Raw genomic sequence first — 22,671 nt, 5'->3', positions numbered from 1 at the left:
AAGATTTACGAGTTGGGAAATCCCGAATTAGTTCAAATATCAAACGTGTAAAAACGTGTATTTATATTCTCTTGTGGGGGCTTGTGTGGTTTGTTTCTGCCGGGCCAAAGGTTTCACATCACGTAGCGAAAATTAGTTTTGCACTCAGGTTTGTTACGACATTTCACCGGCACGTCTTGTCCGCGGCCAAAATGACGCTTGTGGAATTTAACTTCGTTTTCAACGAAGACATGTGCCTCAAATGAATAATAAACTTTTTCGAAAATGAGTTGCATAGAAAGGATCTATAATCCCCCTTTTTGGTATTAGGCGAGGCAGATAGCGTGCGCTTGAGTTTCAAACAAATCTTAAGTTTTCGAAGTGCTGTCCTCAAATGACGGTTCAAATTTGATTTAAAGTTTTCCAACCTTCCCAATTACTTAGTACAATATGCTAACGTGAACCAGCCGCTGAGAGAAAAACCACTTAAAAAGGCTTTGGGAGCTCTGAGTAGCCAACACAACAAAACACAGTAGGTGAACTTTTGCAGACTTTATAGTCATTATTGTAGATTTATTGTTTATTTTTGATCGAATTTAAATTCCTTTCAAACACTTTCATTATGAACCAGTGAAATCGAAGTTTCAACATCCCCCCACCACCACCACCTTCCAGGCTAGGGTTCAAATTCCCCACGCCTTATGCATGGGTATCAAATTCTCCATCCCCGGGAAGGCAAAGGGGTCAAATGCCCAGGGTATGCCCGGAGGGGGGTGTTGAAGCTTCGATTTGACCGGTACATTATGTATTCGTTATCTGGGATTAGGCGACTCTTTCTGTGGTTCTCATGAGGATTGACTGCGACTTCACTGAGAGAAGCTTTCAGATTTCTTCACTGAACTGTTTCGATGGGTAAAAACTGGAATTGGTTTTATTTTACTGAGGCTGACATTTAAAGAACTATCGCAAATAATATAATTAAATATAAGTAAGAGTACCATACAAACTACGAATGCATTTTGACAGCTTCCGTTTATTGCAGATCAAGCCAGCAGAGACCGCGGTGCAGTTCAATCTATATGTGCGTCATGGACAGCGGCCAACTGTCACAGAATATGACACAAAGACAAAAATTCCGGATAAATCGTGTTCCTTGAGTTCTCGGGGAAATTGTAACGAGCAAGCATACGACTTCCTCTTAGTTCATGAGGTGTTAAGTAAACCGGGGCCTTACTATATTGGTATCCTTTATGATAAAGAAGCCCAACGTACCAAAAGACGCAAGAGGCAGGCTTGTTCAAGAAAGGGTCGGCAAAAAAGGTCATGTGTGGAGTTGAAGGAGCCTCCAAGACCGGAGAACATTACTGTGATACCCGATTATGACCCTAAAACAGACATGAATTACTCCATGAGAATCCTTAGGGAAGAATGTTTATTTTGGGACAGAAAAGAGGAGCGGTGGTTATCAAGAGGCTGTAAGGTAAGCAAAATACAGAAAGGATAAGGGGGCTGGTTTCTAAAAACAAACTGTGGTGCTACGTCAGAGTGCATCCTCGGAGACCCAGGAGCAGATAGTGGGGCCGAAGACGAAGTGAAAACGGGCGGGAAAAAATCGACGAGCAAAAGTACGAAAGAAAAATTTTCTCGTCGAATTTTTTCCCGCGCGTTTTGACTTCGTCTTCTGCCAAAATATTTGCCCCTGGGTCAGACGGTCTCCGAGGCTGACGTCAGTGGGGAGTGGAAACGAATGTTTAGTTTTACCAACAGAGTTAATAAGGTAATTTAGACACCGTAAAGAGATTCGAGGGCTGACGTTTCGAGGGTAAGTCCATCGTCACAGCGATTTGCTAAGAGACAAATGTTTATATGTGGTATTTTTTTCCCAACGTGTGGCACTACGAACCGTAAAATATTAATCCCAGCCAAATTACAAGAATTACAGCTACCCATACTAATAATAATAATAATAATAATAATAATAATAATAATAATAATAACAATAATAATAATAATAATTTATTCGCTTATATTGCGCATTTTCCATGACAAGAAAATTCGGTTCTTAATGAACCATATTCATATTCGCGGTATTGAACTGGATCTTCCTTGCAATGGAGGCTCTTGCGTGAGAATATATTAAAAAATATTTGAAGGCGAAAAGATTCCCCTTACTTTTAAGACAAACAAAGTTAATTTAACAGCTACTTGCCTTTTCAGGTCGGAGCGAGATCCACTCCTACTACTCTGCACTGCCTGTGTAACCACCTGACCTCATTTGGCGGAGGAGTCCTAGTGATGCCAAACACGCTTGATTTTGACGTTGTTTTTAATGAGCTGACGCGGCTTCACGAGACTGGAAATATTGGTGTCCTCAGTGCTATAGTTACTGTGCTGTTGTTATATTTACTTGTGGTGGTATTTGCAAGAACAGCTGATAAACGAGATAAAGCTAAGGTAAAAATTAAATCCCTCTGTTATCATTGGCAGTTACTCAATATCACTAGTGCGCGGGTTCAAAATGGTCGAAAGTGCCCCGTATGCGTAGTTCCCACTATAACTTAGCGGTCGTTTTGTGAATTCATAGTATGCCCAAATATACCATTCAGAGGCATTAACCCTACATAGAGGACTTTTTATTGCTGGCAGACAAAACAGCAGCCCAAAACTTTATTTTGTTCCCTCCTGTTATCCCTTTTCATTCGAATCTCAGAAAAGACTAAATCTTCCTACGTATACTTGGTTTTTTCAGTCTGGCCCGGCTTTGTATTTAAACTCATCTCTCGAAGACTGCTTTCAGTACCAGTTGACGATTGCTACTGGAGTATGGAAGGATTCTGGGACGGATGCCAATGTCGCCATTGTTATTCACGGAAGCGAGGCACAAAGCCATCCCATAATAATAAGCAACAACATGATCGAGTCAAGAACAGTTTTGGCGCGTGGCAACGAAGATGTGTTCGTGATTCACTTGCCAGCCTCTCTGGGCGAAGTTCAATACATCCATTTGTGGCACGATAACTCTGGAAAGTATCCTTCCTGGTTTCTCAACCATTTGATTATCAAAAATCTTCAAACAGGAGAACAGTGGACCTTTCTTGGTAACAGTTGGTTTGCGTTGGAAGAGGGTGACGGGAAAATCAACAGAGTTTTACTTCCGATCTCTCCATCGGAAATGAAATCTTTCAAATATTCGTTGAATTCGCGTGGTTCTAAGAGTTTTACCGAGGGACACTTGTGGTTGTCCGTAGTTACCAAGCCTCCAAAGAGTAAATTCACGCGCGTTCAAAGGGCCACGTGTTGCTTGTGCCTTTTGATGTCCGCCATGTTGGCTAACGCAATGTTTTACCGGACTGACAAGGTAGCCGACCCCACAATACAGATTGGTCCGTTGAAGTTTAGTTGGCGACAGATCATAGTTGGATTAGAGAGCGCTTTGATAGTAACTCCAATAAACTTGCTGATCTTGACATTTTTCAAAAACAGCGCTAAAAAGCAACTAAACAAAGTGGAGCCCTTCAAAGAGAAAAGTAGCCGAGAATCAACGGGAAGTCAGGCGCATTCAATTTTGAGCAACACAGACGACAGAACACCAGCAGACGAAAAGAGGACGTTTTGGACGAGAATGTTAAAGCGTGTGCGCGCCATTGGTAAAAAGGACTTAAAGTTGCCGCACTTTTTTACATACATCGCTTGGTTTCTGAGTTGTGTCGCTGTCGCTCTAGCTTCGACGTTTACCTTCTTCTTTAGCTTGCAGTGGGGGAAGGATATCTCCAATCAATGGCTATCCTCCATGCTCGTATCTTTTACGGGAGACTTATTCGTTCTACAGCCCATCAAAATAGTTTTGATTTTGGTTATAACTGCATGTCTCTTTGGTGATAAGGTGGAGTCTGAAGCAATCAGTTATCCCATAAGATCAGATAATCAATCATCTGTGGACAATGCACAAGTTGATCGTCCGCAGAGTGTCAAGATTGTTGTTCCTAACGACGATGAGCTTAAACGTGCCAAGGAGTACCGAGTGAAAGAGCTAATCATGTTTTCGTTTGCAAGAGAACTGATTGGTTATCTGCTGTTTGTATGCCTACTGACAGTCGTCTGTTACGGCAATAGAAATTATCATGGATATCTAATTACAAAGAACCTTCAAAATACGTTCAGTAACTTTTCATTGGTAAGTATCTTTACGACGAAAACATTTGTGTACAAATGGTATCCCCGTGCATTGGAAAATTTGGTCTTTCCTTACATGCTATCGAAATTTCAGTCCATAAAGTAACCCTGGGCATATGAACCATGACGGAGTAAACCAACACTCCGGTGAAAACTTTGGTCAGTCTTGGCATTAATTTGAAATCCCGTTAGTATGAAAAAGAACAAAGATTTTTTTGTTGTTTTGGGTTTGAAAGGGATTGGAAGATCAGAGATTTTCTTCTTAACTTTTAAAATGGATTAGGGGAAGAACTTTTAGTCGAGGTTAGGTAGTTAGTCGTTAGCGCGTTAAAGCTTTCGATTGCGCTCGGACCTTTTCGGTCGGAGGATCACAGAGACGATAAGTTATAGCTGAGCTACTTTCTGTCGTCTGCACTGTCTTGCTTTTTGCGTAGGGTGCGGCCAGAGTGGATTCGTCGGTTCCTTTGATGCACCATAATCCGAATGATCTGAGATCACAAATTCGTTTTTGGATTCTCCCAAAAAAACGCACCCTTAGACAAGAAACTTTTCTTCCCATTCTCTTTCTCTTCCGAGCCCAGTTAGAGGGACCAAACGTTGGGGGCAGTTATAGTCCGCGGGAAGAACCTAAATCCCTTCCAGTAGGAAGTAGCAATACTCCGGTTCTAGATGCTTTGCTACAGCAACCGGGTTAACTCCTAGTCATGTGCGTTTCCTTGGCCCGAAGTGCCATTAACCGTTACCGTATCGGTGCTTAACAAAATTCCAATATTGTTGTAGATATTGTTACCGTCATTGCTGTTCTTGATGCTATCATTGTATTCAGAATACTGTTTGTATTTCAAGAAGGGTACTTGACATTAGCCTAGTTTTCAGGCGTCTCCTTTACACTCAATCCAGATTTGGAGCGCGAATTTATAACTGAAACTCGACCCTCTCCCAGATCAGTTCGTGACGCGCGCTTAGCGTTCGCTCGCGAGAGGACGCCTGGTGACAAGGCTCTCCTGACATGTCTAATTGTGACTTCTGTCTAGACCAAAGACCCAAGGTATTACTGGAAGTGGCTTGGAGGGCAGTTTGTGGGCGGAATATACCCCAACGAGTGGTACAACGGCGAGGAAGCCAAAAAGCAAGAATATATCAACAACAAGAAGTCTATTCTTCTTGGAATGCCGCGCCTGAGACAGTTACGAATACAGAAAGGTAATTTAGGCGGCTGTATTAACTGGATAATTTTTCCTGGGACCGTTTCCAGTTAAATGGATAAACTTAACCTTGTATGTATTTTTAAACGGTCACGTTAATTAGAAAAATTATTTCGCTCAGACGAAGGGATGGTTTTCTTTAGAACGGAGCCTATTAAACCAAAGATAGGTTTGCGCGGTTTGTAACTTTGTAGAAAAAGCAGGTCATAGCAAGGGTTGTTGAAATCTAAAGAGAAAATTAGGGGTCACCATGCATTTTTCTGAGATAATGAAACTTCAATTTGGGAAAAAATATCATACATTAAGTATTTTAGGATTGTTATTGCTTAATTCTCTCTAACAAATGCCCGGCTACCCCACCCCCGGCTATTTTCTTCTTGGAGTCCAATACCCCTTACAAATATCTGCTTTTCCTGCAGTCATAAACTGTGCAAAAATACCTCTTTATTAGGGGGCAACGTACCCAAAAGTTGTTAAGTGAATCCGATTTCAATATTCCGTGTTACTTGTGTCGTGTCTCCAATTATTGAATTCGGTAAGCTCTCTTCAGCAACGTGTTAATGCAGTATCTGCTGGCGTAACCAAGTCTATGCTTACTTCGTTTATAAACAGGGCCGTACATAGCGCGGGGGCAGAGGGGGCAGCTGCCCCCGCCATGAAAACTCAATTTTTTTTCTAACATAGTGTTTGAATTTGCTGAGCTATTTCTTGTTGCTATACTTCTCCGAATCACACGAAAATTGACTAATTTAGCTGAAAAATATCTTCCTTCAATATGAATTCCAAATAATTATTTTGGAAAATATTTCGAGGTAAAAGCCAGTCAAGTTTTCTTATGAAAATAATGATTTTGTAATTTGGGCTAAGCCTGTGGTATAGAATTTGGCGTGTAAATAAAGACTGATGCTACGCGACTCCCTGGTGCGTGTTTTAGCCTTTTTGAATCCAGCTTACACGAGTATGTTTTTTCAGAGCTAAATTGGTCTTTAAAGGCCTGCGCTACTCTCAAATATTTGTAGCGGTTTTGGAGGATTTGATAGGGCCATCGTTTGTTCAACATCACAGGTCATTCGTGCCTGATGAGTTTTGATGTCCTCTTAATTTGTGTTCAACGACGGTGTTTTTGATGCCACATAGGGCATTTCAGCTGGGTTTGGTTTGGCTCGTTTAAGTGCGTGATAGTTTTACCGGTCTTTCTTATTGAGATACGGCAATGTTTGGTTCCAGCTTAACAAGATGTTTATACCATGATAAATCATGACAATTAAAGACAAAAAGCATCAGTGTGTTTTGCCTCCTTTAAAGGTCTTAGAGACAACTTTCTGTGTAGGGGTGAAAACAAAAACGTCCAACTAGAAACCCTGTCTGTATACGGTAGACCCTTGTGAGGGGTGTGAGGAGTTTGCCCCCTCAGACAAAAAATCCTACGTACGGCCCTGATAAATTTACCTTGGAATTTTTTTTCGTTGTCTCTGAAGAGATTAAACGGAGACGTAATGAACATTGTATTGAGGTTTTAGTTCTGTCCCTCTACATTAGCAATCAGGCCAAAGTCGGGAAGAAAATGTTTGAAGACTAGTACATGCTGAGTACACGTTCCAGCCACATTCCATAAGTTTTAAAAGACCATCCCATGTTATTGGCTCAGATAGAATACTTTACCCATGACATAAGTCTTATGATAAACCATTATACACAACCAATAATAGTTTTAACAAAATCCATGCAATTGACTTTAGATTTACAGACCCCTTCCTTTTCAGATTCTTGTGCTGTTCCCAAGGAAGCTCGAGATATAGTACAACATTGCAACGACTTCTACAGTTTCGACGAAGAGGACAAAAGCCCCTTTAATTTGCCTGGCTGGAGGCCTTTCAGTGCCTCTGTAGATTGGACCAACTTTACAGACCTCTGCCCGGCTCCGTGGAATTACATGTCACAGGAGCAAACCCAGAGTTCACCGAGCTGGGGATTCTTTAATATTTATGATGGAGGGGGTTATGTCGCTGATTTAGGATACAGCATCGCTACTGCGGCTCCAGTGATTTCTAACTTGCATAAATACCGATGGATCGACCGTCAAACTCGAGCCGTGTTGCTCGAATTCGTCATTTATAATGCAAATACAGGTTATCTCAGCATTTCAACCTTCGTGAACGAAATACTACCGACTGGCTACGGTAATGCTTTTGCAAAAATCGATACATTCCCGCTGACGAGCACGGCAACCGGTTTTTACCAGTTTTACCTGATATGCCAACTTCTGTTTATCATCATAGTGATCTTGTTTGTTCTTCGAGAGATGTATAAAATCTACAAAATGAGATGCGGCTATTTTCGAAATCTGTGGAATTGGGTGGAAATCCTGCAGATTACTTTCTCGTTTTTAGTTGTGATTTTCTTTGTCATCAAGTCAAAGTTCGTCCTCAAAAGTGCTTTAAAGGTGAAAGAAAACCCTTACGTTCCAGTTAGTTTTGGAGATGCCGTCTATTGGAATGACGCGGAAAATGGCGTGTTAGCGATCGCAGTTTTCATTGTAACTGTAAAGCTGTTACGCATGATTCGTATTAATCCTTACATCAGTATTCTTATGTCATCTTTCCGCAAATCCGTACGCCTACTACTCTCCTACTCCGTCATTTTAACGATCATTTTCCTCGCATATGCCCAACTTGGAATGCTAATTATGAACAATAATATGCAACGTTTTTCTTCATTTCAAAACGCCTTGTTCTCCTTGTTTCTCATGTGTCTTGGCGCCAAGATGAGACTGAGTGACCTCCTGCAAGTCAATCGCATCCTTGGCCCGCTGTTTGGATTTTCCTTTATTTTTATAAACACGTTCATTTTCATCAACTTCTTTGTCGCGATACTGAATGATTCATACGAGGATGCGAAAGATAACACAGACAAGCAGTCAAACGAATTTAAAATGGCGGATTTTATTCTCGAGAGGCTAAGGGAACTTTTGGGCTGCGGAAAAAAACAGGAAGAAAACAGTGTTGGAAATGATTCTGAGCGACAAGAACCAAACAAAAAACCAAAGATTTCGTTGTCAACTATAGCGTTTCAATCTCATCAACGTCGCCGTGGGGTCAGAAAAATCCAGCTGAAAAATTCGAGAATGTTGCGGAAAAATGCAAGCAAGGGAAAATACTTACAAAGAGTCAAGTTTAAAGAATTAACGGCCAAAACAAGAAGACCTCGCCTGAAATTAGCAGCTTCAGGCAGCATGGCTTTAAATGGCCTAAATCAAGAAAGTATGTTAACGAGACTGGATTTATTGACAAGTAAAGTTGTTAGAGATGATGAGAGAGAAAAGATGGAACTTTTGTCTTTACTCCGGCTCTTGGGCGTGTCTCACAGCAAAGACACAGAAGAAGCAACCTCCGAAGCCATGATGGATGACATTGCAATATCTCCTTTCATAACAGCTTCTTCCTTAACAATGACAACCGCATGCGTAGACGACACGAGAAGCAGAACACCCGGGTATCATGCACTAGATTTGTTTAAACACCGCGCCTCTTGCCGCGGGTTACAGCAGAACTTGAGAGGGAAACAACCACAGGATCAGCTCCGCTCTGCTGCAGCAGAAGACACAGAAGAAGCAAGCTTCGAAGCCATGATGGATGACATTGTAATATCTTCTTTCATTACAGCTTCTCCCTTAACAATGGCAACCGCATGCGTAGACGACACGAGAAGCAGAACGCCCGGGTATCATGCATTAGATTTGTTTAGAAGTCGTGCCTCTTGCCGCGGGCTACCGCAGCACTTGAGAGGGAAACAACTACATGATCAGCTCCGCTCTGCTGGAGCAGAGAATAATAATTAGCCGGCGAAAAGGAAAGCCTCTACCTCCAGCAAGTTCAAATACTATTCATTTGCATAAGCGAAAGACCATAGCTAGCGTTAGAAAATAATGTTTGTTGAATAATCAACAGAATCAATGAATAAAGTAATTTGGGCACCGCTGACGTTTCGAGCATTAGCCCTTCGTCAGAGCGAATCCACTGACGAAGGGCTAACGCCCGAAACGTCAGCACTCGAATCTCTTCACTGTGGCCAAATTATCTTATTTATCAACTCTATTGATAAAACCAAACATTACCCCCCCCCCCCCCCCCCCCCCCACGGACGAAGCACCGCAATTTCTTAAGAAACTAATCCTCTTATCTGGCGCTTTACATTTTACAATTACACTTTTTACTGAAAATAGCTGCAAAGACATGGACTATCTGTGCATTCATTTCACTGTAAAAGTTTCATTCAACATGTAAGACACCTCAGGTCGTTATGATTATCTTTCACCGTGACCACTTCGTTGGCGACTCTATCCGTGTAGAGCGAAACTTGACGTGAAATGTTGGCGATAGGCAGTCTCCTACTCGGAGTCCTCAGCCTCTTTGGTCATCGGTTGGGCAACAGGAGAGACTCAAGGGAAGTGAACAATTTAATTTTTTGATTGGTTGCTCCGTAACGGGTCTCCTTACCAGAAAATCCCGCTGTGAAAAAATTCCAGTACATCAGAGTCTCTCCAGGCAATTAACCGGTGGCCAAAGAGCCTGAGGATTGGGCGATGAAGTTGCAACGTTAAAAATAAAAGGAAATCGAAATAAACAATTTAAAATTTTGGAAAATGAGGTATTTGGGTCTATTTGATAGTTGTAGTTGTGTTTCTTTACAAGGCCTTAAAGCAATTCATCATAATTCAATTTTGATAAACTATGCATTATGTCAGTTAAGTGCTATAGTGGGGGAGGGAGCCTCTGGTATATGTTAGTTACGGAAGATGCGAACAGCTCATTTCTGGATTTGAAATTAACGACTGTGGACTGTTGTGGGGTTAGAAAATTTCAGGTGGATTTTTTTTTATGTGGAAAGATTAAGGAAGAGACTCCTTTTAGGCTTTTATGCGGAGAACAATGGACTTCATCAGCATACGTTTAAGCCTAATAGCAAGCTAATACGACTTTAATACGTCTTACAACTTGAGTTCATTCGAGGCCTCTCCGTCACTACTATACTTGGGTACCCACTCCCCCCTTGGGTACTAAAGGTGTTTTCCAATCCCTAAACAAAACAACTTTGCATTAACGCAAATTCGAAATCATTACGCTGGTTTAGAGCAGTTTTCAGTTGAGGATCGGAAAGTAATTCGCGTTTACTTTGGTTTTGCTTTACTACGCTCTGTGATTGGCTGACAAAATTCGCGCCACTTTCTCAACCAATGAGAACCAAATGGGACCAAAACCAATCGCGACTTGCTCGCACGCGTTTTCCCGCACTTTACGCGGATTACATGTATTTGCATCTGATTGTGATTGGTTCGTTGTGCTGTTTACGGCTTTTGTGATTGGTCAAAATGATTATTCTGCTTCTGGCTTTACAACACTCAGTTGTAAACCACTCGAACCATTCATTAACCGAATAATTCTGAAAACGCTTGCTTGATCCACTTATGTCCAGAAATGCACCAAACCCCGATTTTGGGTACTTTATTAAAGACAGACCTTTTTGTCATTTTCATATGACTTCATGTTTGACAGAATTATTTTAGTTTTAGTAAGAATTTAGGGTAGGGGACACTTTGTGAAGTCTATCATACAGTTCATGCATCTCATTAGCGTGTATTTCTGGACATATCTCGCTTGATCTGATGCAATACCTAAATTGCCGCAAAAAATTGACAGACGTATAGCATTTCGAATGTAGCTACCATTAGTTCCTGTAAGACTGAGGGAAATAGCTATGACAAAGACTGAAGTTTTAAAAAGGCATCTGATGACAAAGAGAAGGTCATTTGAATGCTTGACAAATTATAAGGATTTGTATAAGCAGGGCATTTTTAAGACTGAACAAGGCCTCGCTCTCAAAACCTCACCCTTTGCAAAACATACTTGGTATCCGAGATAAAAAAAAAAAAAAGTAATGGCAAGACGTAAGTTCCAGCAAAGGCTAGTTCCTTCAACCGAAATAACGCAAAATGGGAACAAGAACTCGATGTGAACGGCATTCAAATCAGACCTTCATTGTACACATTTCTAGTGATGGCGGTTTTAGCTCACTTTTCTGTCAACTGGCTAACTGTTCTTTTTGGACCATTTCCTTGAATTCGTTTCCGGTAACATGATTGTTCAGTTCTTTCGTGTTTGAGTCGTCTCCCCTTACACGGGTCGCTTTGAGCCGGTGACCTGAAAGAAACAGATAAAAAGTTGTAGCAAACGTTTTCTGTGTTTACATAGTCTAAGTGGCGGACGGGATTGTTCAAGCGGTGGCAAAATTCCAGCGGCAGAGCTCTGCGAAGTAACCATGGCATTCATGATATTAAAGGGGCACCGTCGCGGAGCTTTTTCTGTATGTTGATCAAAACTGCTCAAATATTTGACTAAAATAATAATAATAATAATACTACTACTAATAATAATAATAATAATAATAATAATGATAATGATAATGATAATAATAATAATAATAATAATAATAATAATGATAATGATAATGATAATAATAATAATAATAATAATAATAATAATGATAATAATAATAATAATAATGATAATAATAATAATAATAATAATAATAATAATAATAATGATAATGATAATGATAATAATAATAATGATAATGATAATGATAACTTTATTAACGTGTCAAGAAATGTAGCTGAGGGGAGAAGTCCCCTCTACTAATAGTGGACACCTAACTAAATTCTAGAAAATTCTAAAAATTGAATTAACAAGAACATACTCTTAGAGTACTGGGAGGAAAATATCAAGTGTTTCCTCCGAGGAAGAAAAAACTATAATCCGTTTTTAGAAAATTTTCCAAAATACTAACGTTTACATCTGACGCAAGTATGTATTTTGGCTATGCAAAGTGACCCTAAAAATAGGTGACACTACCCCTTTAAAGGGATGCGTTGGGCTCCTTCAGTAGTGTTTGCAGCCTCCTGGCAAAACTTTGCCCTCACGCACACCAAACCTTTGCGTTCACACTCGCCAAAACTTTGACCTTGCACGAAAAATATCGCCATCTACGCAGGCCATATTTTCACTACTTTATGGTGCCCCAGTCAAATTTTGCAACACCGACAAATTCTGTGGCAGCACGAGCACAGGTGAGTGCTTCCACATTTATTTCAAGTTTTTCCCAGTTGTTATGAATGTTACCTTATAATTTTACCAAAACATCGATTTTTTTCTGCCCCAAACTCCAGTCGAAAATTCCAAATTGAAGCCATAACGCCCTTTACTTCATTTCCCCTCAGCAAATTACAGCCGAAGTACCCATCAGTGACGTTTGTGCACGCACACTTGTTTTTTAACCATGTCCGAGGCCAACATTTATCATTTAGGCATTTGCAGACAGTAAAAGTCTGCCCTCTTTAATTTCCCTCCACTGACACAAATTGTAATAACTTTTGTTACATTTTGTAATAATGAACGTACCACAAATTATAATAACAATAGACGCATTTTGCGATAACTGTCCATCGGAAATTCAACCGAGTTCAAATACCATTTGTGAAATTAATTCAAATGGAGCACGTACAACAAATTGTAAACACATTTTGCGCATTTTCCAATGACTGCCGCTAATTGAAATGACAAGGCAAATTGACATTATATTTTTCACATTTCGTACTGTAACACCAATTATTAAACCTGACACTTTAAGACGTTTCCGCAAATTGAAATAACAAAGCTAAATTTCTAGTTGGTTTCTTTGAGAGTAAATTTCCGCGATCTTAAAAGAGAAACGCCAATTCTGGCATTATTCGAAAACTGTACAGGAAGTTCCCTTTGTTTGAAATACATATTTCAATTACTTAAAGTGCACCTACCAAGTCCGATGCGACAACAAGTGAAAAACAGTTAACCCCTGATGATTAAAATAGGTCAACACTGAACAATAAAAATATATCAAAACACGGTTCCGGCTCTTCAGTGACGAGATCAGCAGACAAGCGGCAGCTGGGCGGCTTTCTATTGAAAGGACTTCATAGGGTGGCAGGATTATAAGTAATCTCTTGAATTGGGCACCGTCTTTAAACGCAAAACAAAACTGTTTAACCTGAAAGGAAGAGATCACACGGTCTGGATGGCAAACATTAGCACGACTAGTAACTACAGTAACGGGAGCTTGCCGACAGCGAGCTGCACAGGCAATCCAACTGCAGAGATGGTTGCTAAAACTTCAGTGTACAGTGTTCTCATCCTTGTAGCAGTAACAGGGAACATTCTCATTGGATTGGTCGTATTCAAGACGAGGCCGATGAGAAGAACCATCAACTTCCTCATCGTCAACATGGCTTTTTCCGACCTCATCCTACCAATTATTGCCTTTCAGCGAATTCTCACCTATGTGAATGCTGACCACTGGCTCATTGATGAACGCTTTGGCTTGACCCTGTGTAAAATAACCAATTTTTTGCAAGATGTTTCCGTCAGCGTGTCTATCCAGAGCTTGGTCTTGATATCGGTGGATCGATTCGGAGCCGTGGTTTTTCCACTCCGTCCCCCAATCGTCAGCTCTAAACTTTGCCCATACGTCATATTAGCGACGTGGATCGTGGCCATTGCTATTCACTGCCCGCATTTATTCACCTTCAAAGTAATCGAGATCGAGGGAAAACTTCAGTGTCAGTTGCTGCGGAATGAAACCTTCGAGACGTCATCATCGAAAAAACAGTACTACTTGGCGGTTGTTCTTGTTATCGCCGTAATCCCTTTCGCCTTGATGACAATAGTTTACTCCATAATCATTTTTAAGCTCAGGTCTCAAAAGATACCAGGTAACGAAACGGTGAACGCTAAGGAACAGAAAAAACGACTGAAGAGGCAACGAAACGTCCTCAAGATGTCCCTCGCTATTGTATTAGTATTTGGGTTATGCTGGGCACCAATTAATATAATGTTTTTTTCTATGTATTTCGTGAGGGAAGAGAATGTCTCCACTTCTTTAAGCTGTGGCTTTCAAGATTTCTACTTTTTCGCCCAGTTTATGGTCCACGCAAATTGTGCCATAAACCCGTGTATCTGTTTTATTTTCAGCGGGAATTTCCGCCAGGGCCTAAAACGTTTATTCGGATGCTACTTGAAAAAATGTAACTGTCCATGCTTTGGTGTTATGAGTAGCAAGTCATGGAACGTCCAGAGATAATTCGTCTTTAAAGAAGAAGAGCGAAAACGCCGTGCACAATGGCTTCTCTTTCTTTTCCTTGACTACAAAACACGCCTAAAGAAAATGTCCTTTTTGAAATAACCAGACTGTAGGTTTTACTTGTACAGCACAATAAACAGCACCACATGCACACTTATTAGGATTCCATTGACAGACTCAAAGGTGAGAACCACCTTGTACAAAATAATAAACAGCAACACAGGAAAATTATGTTCAGTAGCTTTCATTTGAATCGTCACACTTAAGAATTTCATCCACAGACTCAAAATTCAGAACCACTTTGTAAAGTACAATGAAGAGCGCCATGGAAACCTGCTGCTCAACCACTTAAATTTGAATGACCTTGAATGGCCACAATTTACGATTTCATCTACAGACTCAGAACTTATAACCACCTTGTACAGTATAATAAACAGCACCACAGGAGGGTACTCCTCGGTAGCTTTCATTTGAATGGCCACACTTAAGGATTTCATCCAGACTCAGAACTTATAACCACCTTGTACAGCGTAATAAACAGCACCACAGGAGGGTACTAGTCGGTAGCTTTCATTTGAATGGCCACACTTTATGATTTTATCTACAGACTCAGAACTTATAACCACCTTGTACAGCGTAATGAATAGCACCACAGGAAGGTACTACTCAGTAGCTTTCATTTGAATGGCCACACTTTATGATTTTATCTACAGACTCAGAACTTATAACCACCTTGTACAGCGTAATGAAAAGCACCACAGGAAGGTACTACTCAGCAGCTTTCATTTGAATGGCCACACTTAAGGATTTCATCCACAGACTCAGAACCTTATAACCATCTTGTACAGTATAATAAACAGCACCACAGGAATCCAAAGTACTGCTAAGCAGCTTTCGTTTAAACGGTCTCACTTTACATTTTCACACGACAAGAGTCGAGTGAAAGAATTAGACCTAAGAAGCAGGAAAATGTAATTCTGAACACTTTTGCTTTGAGGTTACAGTTTACGTTACACCTTGTGCTTCAAATCCTGGTGACGTTTATAGCTTATCAGTTTACTGCCATATTGATGGACAGCTAACAATTTTTTCTAAACTAAACTCCAAAAGGAAATGTGGACTAATTTAGTTGTTTTCTTAAACTGTGGACATAATTTGGTAGTTTGGTCTGTTTTTGGTTGGGAACTAATACCGAAGACAAGTGACAAGTAATGTCTGTAACGAATCAATGTACGTTATACGTTTGTCATATTGTATAAAGGTAACTTCTGTATATAATCAACTATTTAAAATCGTAATAAAATATATCTCCTGCGTGAAATTCTCACTGGCTTTACATTTTCTAACTCCCCTTTTTGCACCATTGTGGAGGACACAATGTTTCCATCATGAACATTTTCAATACTGTATTTATTCAAACTATTTCTTGTTGTTCTTGTTGTTTCTTGTTTGTTTTTTGAAAGAGCATCAGTTTCATCGCGCAGGCAGAACATTTACACATGTAATTACCCTCTGCTTCAACATACATGCAAATGCAAATAAGTCTCCTCTTTGGCACATTGTGTAAATAAAAGAGTGTTAAAAGAAATGTGTCACGGGGATTTGGTGTCATTTCAAGAACACACAATCATTTCTGTATTAACAAAAGCCTAAAAATAACAGTCAGTTTTGCTGTAAATTACCCCTGCGGTGCGGTACTGAAACTGTCATGTGTGTTTCTGATCATAGATGGACAAAGGCTAACTTTTTTCAAGCTCTTACATTTTAGTCTCCAAATTACGCTGGAATAGCTTATTAGTTGTTCCTTTTAAGCGTTCAGTTAATTTCTTTTCCCCGGTACGTTGTACAAAGACGATTTCCTGATGACGTTATTTATATAAATACAACTTCCACAATCCTCTTAGATTTTGTTTCTTGTTTATTTATTTTGCCACACCACAAATATAATGAAAACAAGCAAAAAAAAAATGAAATAGATTTACAATGGCGAGGAGACCTAAAGGAGACTATGAAGCTTATATTAATTAGGTCTCCTCAGTTATTGTTTTACAAGATGAAATCAAAAAAAGAAGATAAGAACATGACGACGGATACAATTACAATTTCATACATGCAATTACAATATCAAACGGAAGGATACAATACGAAAATTAAACACATTTGTATGAAAACTACTAATAGTTATTACAGAAAAACGCACACAAAACAAAAAGGTCGACAAATCCCCGTGATACTCCCCTTTGAGCCTTGATTTCAGTATGGGAATTCTCCTTACTGTTCCTACTGCTTATTTCTTATGGTATTTGTTGGGAGAATTTGTTTAACACATTTTATCATAGGTGTTCATTTCCTTTGCTCTCATGAAGTAAATGTTTCATCAAAGCACTGACACTGTAAGGAGAATTCACGTGCTGGTCACTCTTGTTACCTCGGTCTCGGATTTGCATGATAGTGCCTGAACAAAGCCATGTGCTTAACTGTCACGTGTTTTGTATTTTGAACTCAAAGGTCACTTCTGGGTTTGTCGCCCGTTTATTTGACTTCTCGTTGTTTCTGTTTAGCGACTTTCGTTCTTATGCCCTTAAAGGCGATTTATTTAGGTTTGGTTTGGTTCGTTTCAGTGAGTCTACTGACAGTACAGCCTCTGTAGTCATTTTTGTAAGGATAGGATTTCAATCATGTGATAATCTTTATCTTGCAGGTTTTGTTTTGCCGGGCCAAGCCAAGCCAAGATGTTGTGTTTCGTATCACGGCTAGTAGTCTTTTGATCCTTTATTTAGCATTGTAACTTCTTAGAGAACTATGCAACGCCTGAAAATGAGAGGGAAAGTCTTAGTTACGGCTGTGTTTCTGTTATCGCTTCGCTCCGCTCTGCAACTGTGGGGTTTGTGTCGCTAAGACCATAGTTTCGATCCTCCCTTAGATCTCATCAGTTTATTTTGACGTGAATATCCGGGCCACCACCATCGACAGGGCGCATTTGTTCTGATCAGTTTTGATCAACTTCACGCGAAACTGGCATTGGAATCGAAAAATTTAAAATTACGAAACACTCTCTGATTGGTTGGGTTAATTGGATACACAAAAGGTGTTGCAAGGGACAGCAATGAAAAAAATCCGTTGATTCTGGCAGACGGTTTCTCCCTCCCTCGTCACCATTCTTCACGCGCCTTCGCCGCTCGTTTTTGTCTTCTCCCAGCCTTGACGTTCGTTTTCGCGGCTCTGCCCAGGGCCACCAAACCCCAATGAAACCGCCGACTACACAGACTGAGAACAGTGAAAGATTCGCTCCTTGTTCGCCTCTCGATGTTAACGGTAACAATGAACAATGGACCGAATCAATTGACAGCACGTTGTCACAAGTTTATTACAACTAGATTTATTACCCGGCCACTAAAATTGCAGCGGATTCTTTTTACATCTTACGACAGGTAATGCCGGAAAAACGCGATGTTATTACGTTTAACGACAACGTGAGGTGACTTCAAATATGAGCCGACTAATTTCTCTAGACTTCATGTTTGTCAGATAAAATTTCCGGTGCACCTGTAAAATCTACTGCCACACCAACCGCCAAGAATTTACAGCCATAGTTCACTGTGTAGTGACCAAGTGAGACCTAATTCTTGATTAAAACAGGTCCCACCTGTACCATACAAATATATCACAACACGTTTCTTCTCTTCAGTAAGGACATCAGCAGCCGAGCGGCGGCGTTCCTTTATATTTTACTCGATAAGGTGACCCGATTATAAGAAATCACTTGAACTGGACACCGCTGCTAAAAAGTGAAAGGAAACTTGCTAACCAGACAGAAATAAGCGAGGAAGAGCTCAGACAATCTGGATGGCAAACATTAGCACGACTAGCAACTACAGTAACGGGAGGCTGCCGTCAGCGAGCTGCACAGACAATCCAACCGCAGAGATAGTTGCTAAAACCTCAGTGTACAGTGTTCTTATCGTTGTTGCAGTAACAGGGAACATTCTCATTGGATTGGTCGTATTCAAGACGAAGTCGATGAGAAGAACCATCAACTTCCTCATCGTCAACATGGCCTTTTCAGACCTCATCCTCCCAATTATTGCCTTTCCGCAAATTCTCACCCACATGCACGTTGGGCACTGGCTAATCGATGGACGCTTTGGTTTGACCCTGTGTAAAATAACCAATTTTTTGCAAGATGTTTCCTTGAACGTGTCTATCCAGAGCTTGGTCTTGATATCGGTGGATCGATTCGGAGCCGTGGTTTTTCCACTCCGTCCCCCAATCGTCAGCTCCAAACTTTGCCCATACGTCATATTAGCGACGTGGATCGTGGCCATAGCTATTCACTGCCCGCATTTATTCGCCTTCAATCTAATCGAGATCGAAGGAGAACTTCAGTGTCAGTTGCTGTGGAATGAAACCTTTGAGATGTCATCATCGAAAAAACAGTACTACTTAGCGGTTGTTCTTGTTGTCACCGTAATCCCTTTCGCCCTGATGACAATAATTTACTCCATAATCATTTTTAAGCTCAGATCTCAAAAGATACCAGGTAACGAAACGATGAACGCTAAGCAACAGAAAAAACGACTGAGGAGGCAACGAAACGTCCTCAAGATGTCCCTCGCTATTGTCTTAGTATTTGGGTTATGCTGGGCACCAATTAATATAATACTTTTTTTAACGTATTTTGTGTGGGACAAGAATGTCTCCGCTTCTTTAAGTTGTGGCTTCCAAGCTTTCTACTTTTTCGCCCTGTTCATGGCCTATGCAAATTGTGCCATTAACCCGTGTATCTGTTTTAATTTTAGCGGGAATTTCCGCAAGGGACTAAAACGTTTATTTGAATGTTTCTTGAAGAAGTGTAACTGTCCATGCTTTGGTGTAATGCGTAGCAAGTCATGGAACGTCCAGAGATAATTCGTCTTAAAAGAAGGAGAGCCGAAAACGTCGTACACAATGGCTTCTCTTTCTTTTCCTTGACTACAAAACACGCCTAAAGAAAATGTCCTTTTTGAAATAACCAGACTGTAGGTTTTACTTGTACAGCACAATAAACAGCACCACATGCAAACTTATTAGAATTCCATTGACAGACTCAAAAGTGAGAACCACCTTGTACAGCATAATAAACAGCAACACAGGAAAATTATGCTCATTAGCTTTCATTTGAATCGTCACACAGACTCAAAATTCAGAACCACTTTGTAAAGTACAATGAAGAGCGCCATGGAAACCTGCTGCTCAATCACTTAAATTTCAATGACCTTGAAAGGCCACAATTTACGATTTCGTCTACAGACTCAGAACTTATAACCACCTTGTACAGCGAAATAAACAGCACCACAGGAAGGTACTACTCAGTAGCTTTCATTTGAATGGCTACACTTAATGATTTCATCCACAGACTCAGAACCTTATAACCATCTTGTACAGTATAATAAACAGCACCACAGAAATCCAAAGTACTGCTAAGCAGCTTTCATTTAAATGGTTTCACTTGAGATTTTAACACGACAAGAGTCGAGTGAAAGATTCAGACCTAAGACGCAGGAAAATGTAATTTTGAAGACGTTTCCTTTGAAGTCGCAGTTTACGTTAGACCTTGTCCTTCCAATCCTGGTAACGTTTATAGCTTATCAGTTTACTGCCATATTGATGGACAGTTAACAATTTTTTCTACACTCAACTCCAAAACGAAATGTGGATTAATTTAGTTGTTTTCTAAAACTGTGGACATAATTTGGTCCTTTGGTCTGTTTTTGGTTGGGAACTAATACCGAAGACAACAAGTGACAAGCAATGTCTGTAACGAATCAATATACGTTATACGTTTGTCATATTGTATAAAGCTAACTTCTGTATATAATCAACTATTTAAACGCATAATAAAGTATATCTTCTGCGTGAAATTCTCACTTGCTTTACATCTTCTAAGTCCCCTTTTTGCACCATTGTGGAGGACACAATGTTTCCATCATGAACTTTTTAATACTGTATTTATTCAAACTATTTCTTGTTGTTCTTGTTGTTTCTTGTTTGTTTTTTGAAAGAGCATCAGTTTCATCGCGCAGGCAGAACATTTACACATGTAATTACCCTCTGCTTCAACATACATGCAAATCAGTCTCCTCTTTGGCACATTGTGTAAATAAAAGAGTGCTAAAAGAAATGTGTCACGGGGATTTGGTGTCATTTCAAGAACACATAATCATTTCTGTATTAACAAATCCTAAATAATAACAGTCAGTTTTGCTGTAAATCACCCCTGCAGTGCGGTACTGAAACTGTCATGTGTGTTTCTGATCATGGATGGACGAAGGCTAATTGTTTTCAAGTTCTTACATTTTCGTCTCGAAAATGCACTATAATAGATAATAAGTTGTTCCTTTCAAGAATTCAGTTGATTTCTTTCTCTGGATGTTGCACAAAAGGCGATTTTAACCATGACGTTATTTTACTACAACTACCAGAATCCTCTTCGTTTTTCCTTTCTTATTCAAATTTTTCTAATCCAAGTGAGGTTTAGATAACAGTATCCCTAATTTGCAAGATAAAACAACAAACTGAAGGATTCTGGTAGTTATAGTAAATGACACCATCTGTTGACCTGTTATTTGAAAATAAGCTGAGGTACTGTTGTACCATGTTAACCAAGAAAGGTAAAACAAAAGTCCTCGTGAGACCTCCCCTTTAAACCTTTTTATTACACCCACTTTGAAATCACTGGTGATCCTTGCAATCTGATTGGCTCTCAACAGTACGATTTATTCCCAAATTGCACCAATTTTTTGCTCTAAATAGCACCCTTTCTTTAGCCCATCAAATTGGAAATGAAGTAACAAAAATAAAATATTAGAATCGACAATAAAACTCTGTGATTTCAAAATAGGCGTAATAAAGTGGTAATTGATCTTTGCGTCGTGCAATTTTGGTCTGAAATCATACTTGTGATTTCAAATCAAACTCGCGCTGCGCGCTCGTTCGATTCTGAAATCACGCGTATGATTTCAGACCAAATCGCACTCCACTCAGTTCAATCATCATTATATATCAATATGGATATTCCCCTCACTGTACCTCGCATATTTCTTATGGCATTAGTTGGGAGAATTTGTTTAAAATCAGAGACATTTGATCGTAACTGATCATTTCCTTTATTCTCATGACCTAAACGTTTCATCAAAGCACTGACACTGTAAGGAGAATTTACATACAGGCCATGAAAACGGGATGACAAAAAAATTCAACAGTCTATTATTAACTTCGAAGTTAGGACAGGAAAATGAACGTTGACACTGCTGGAAAAAGCACCTTAAAATTAGTAATAAAATAAGGGCCAATTTTGAGAATTGTCTTTTAAAATTACGAAGATACAGTGCTGTAAGTTTAGGAATTTTGCGGACGTTTACATGAAGACGGCAAAACTTCCCGTTTCCATACAAACGTCTATAAAATTTTCAGACTTAACGACACTATATCTTCGCTATTTTAAGAGACAAGACTCTTAAACTTGGTCTCTTTATTAATTTTAAGGTGCTCTTTCCGACAATGTCATTCGTTTTGCGTTACCGGCCCACATCAAAATTTTAAATAAGCGTGATAAGGGAGAATGAGAACAGATAGTGAGCAAAACGTGCAATAATTACCTGGACAGTGCTTGGCCTCGTCATTTCCCTTGCGCTCACGACAACAAACACGACACAGATTAAATGAACATTTCAAGCCCTGAAATAAAATAAACAAATGTACGAAATAAGAACCCCGTGCGTATAACACTCATTAAAACAGGATGAACAACGTTTCAAAGCCTTTTCCTTTTCAAAGAAAGGCCCGACCAATGTTAGTTAAAGAGAACCTCCCCTTTTAAAACAAGTTGACGCTAAATTGTTGGAAATAGTAAAGATAGAATTTTAGTGTTCTAAAAATATGACATATTATCGCGCGCTTATTTTCGTGTTTGAGAGGAATTCTATTCAACTGGCTCTTTTTATTATTATTTAAATATGTTTCAGCACTTTAACTTTTTTTTCCTCGGCAAGATGACATTCGATTCAAAAATACTTCCATGTGGTTGTAATCCATGGTGCAATCTATGTTTGAGAATTTTTAAAGGATTTTTAGAATGTTTTAAAAAGAACGAAAAAAGGGATGGCGG

General features: G+C 39.8%; 4 protein-coding genes across 4 annotated transcripts in view; 3 read left to right on the top strand and 1 right to left on the bottom strand.

Annotated features, from left to right (window-relative positions):
* LOC146458489 (polycystin-1-like protein 2) overlaps window positions 1-10,796 on the top strand; it is a 52,387-nt gene extending 41,591 nt beyond the window's left edge. The window contains exons 10-14 of the mRNA XM_085090641.1: window positions 1,022-1,459; window positions 2,197-2,433; window positions 2,729-4,153; window positions 5,187-5,355; window positions 7,121-10,796. Coding sequence (XP_084946767.1) covers window positions 1,022-1,459; window positions 2,197-2,433; window positions 2,729-4,153; window positions 5,187-5,355; window positions 7,121-9,195 — 4,344 coding nt within the window. The 3' untranslated portion in view covers window positions 9,196-10,796. The remainder of the gene's footprint in view (window positions 1-1,021; window positions 1,460-2,196; window positions 2,434-2,728; window positions 4,154-5,186; window positions 5,356-7,120) is intronic.
* The window catches only part of LOC146458481 (tRNA-dihydrouridine(16/17) synthase [NAD(P)(+)]-like), a 61,889-nt gene continuing 48,827 nt past the window's right edge, over window positions 9,610-22,671 (bottom strand). The window contains exons 12-13 of the mRNA XM_085090645.1: window positions 22,163-22,241; window positions 9,610-11,554 (exon numbers count right to left, since the gene is read on the bottom strand). Of these exons, the coding sequence (XP_084946771.1) occupies window positions 11,436-11,554; window positions 22,163-22,241 (198 nt within the window). The 3' untranslated portion in view covers window positions 9,610-11,435. The remainder of the gene's footprint in view (window positions 11,555-22,162; window positions 22,242-22,671) is intronic.
* LOC146458488 (substance-P receptor-like) lies at window positions 12,114-16,504 on the top strand. Its single transcript, XM_085090754.1, has 2 exons — window positions 12,114-14,949; window positions 15,055-16,504. Exon 1 carries the CDS (start codon window positions 13,464-13,466, stop codon window positions 14,523-14,525), a length of 1,062 nt encoding a protein of 353 aa, XP_084946880.1. The 5' UTR covers window positions 12,114-13,463; the 3' UTR covers window positions 14,526-14,949; window positions 15,055-16,504.
* On the top strand, window positions 16,717-19,828 carry LOC146458487 (substance-P receptor-like). The gene has a single exon (XM_085090755.1). The coding sequence runs from the start codon at window positions 18,372-18,374 to the stop codon at window positions 19,431-19,433; it is 1,062 nt and encodes a 353-aa protein (XP_084946881.1). The 5' UTR covers window positions 16,717-18,371; the 3' UTR covers window positions 19,434-19,828.

This window comes from Pavona decussata, unplaced genomic scaffold, assembly GCF_977016875.1.
Source record: "Pavona decussata unplaced genomic scaffold, jaPavDecu1.1 SCAFFOLD_233, whole genome shotgun sequence".
NCBI lineage: Eukaryota > Metazoa > Cnidaria > Anthozoa > Scleractinia > Agariciidae > Pavona > Pavona decussata.
Note: the sequence above shows the minus strand (reverse complement) of the source record. Positions and strands in the feature narration are given on the sequence as shown.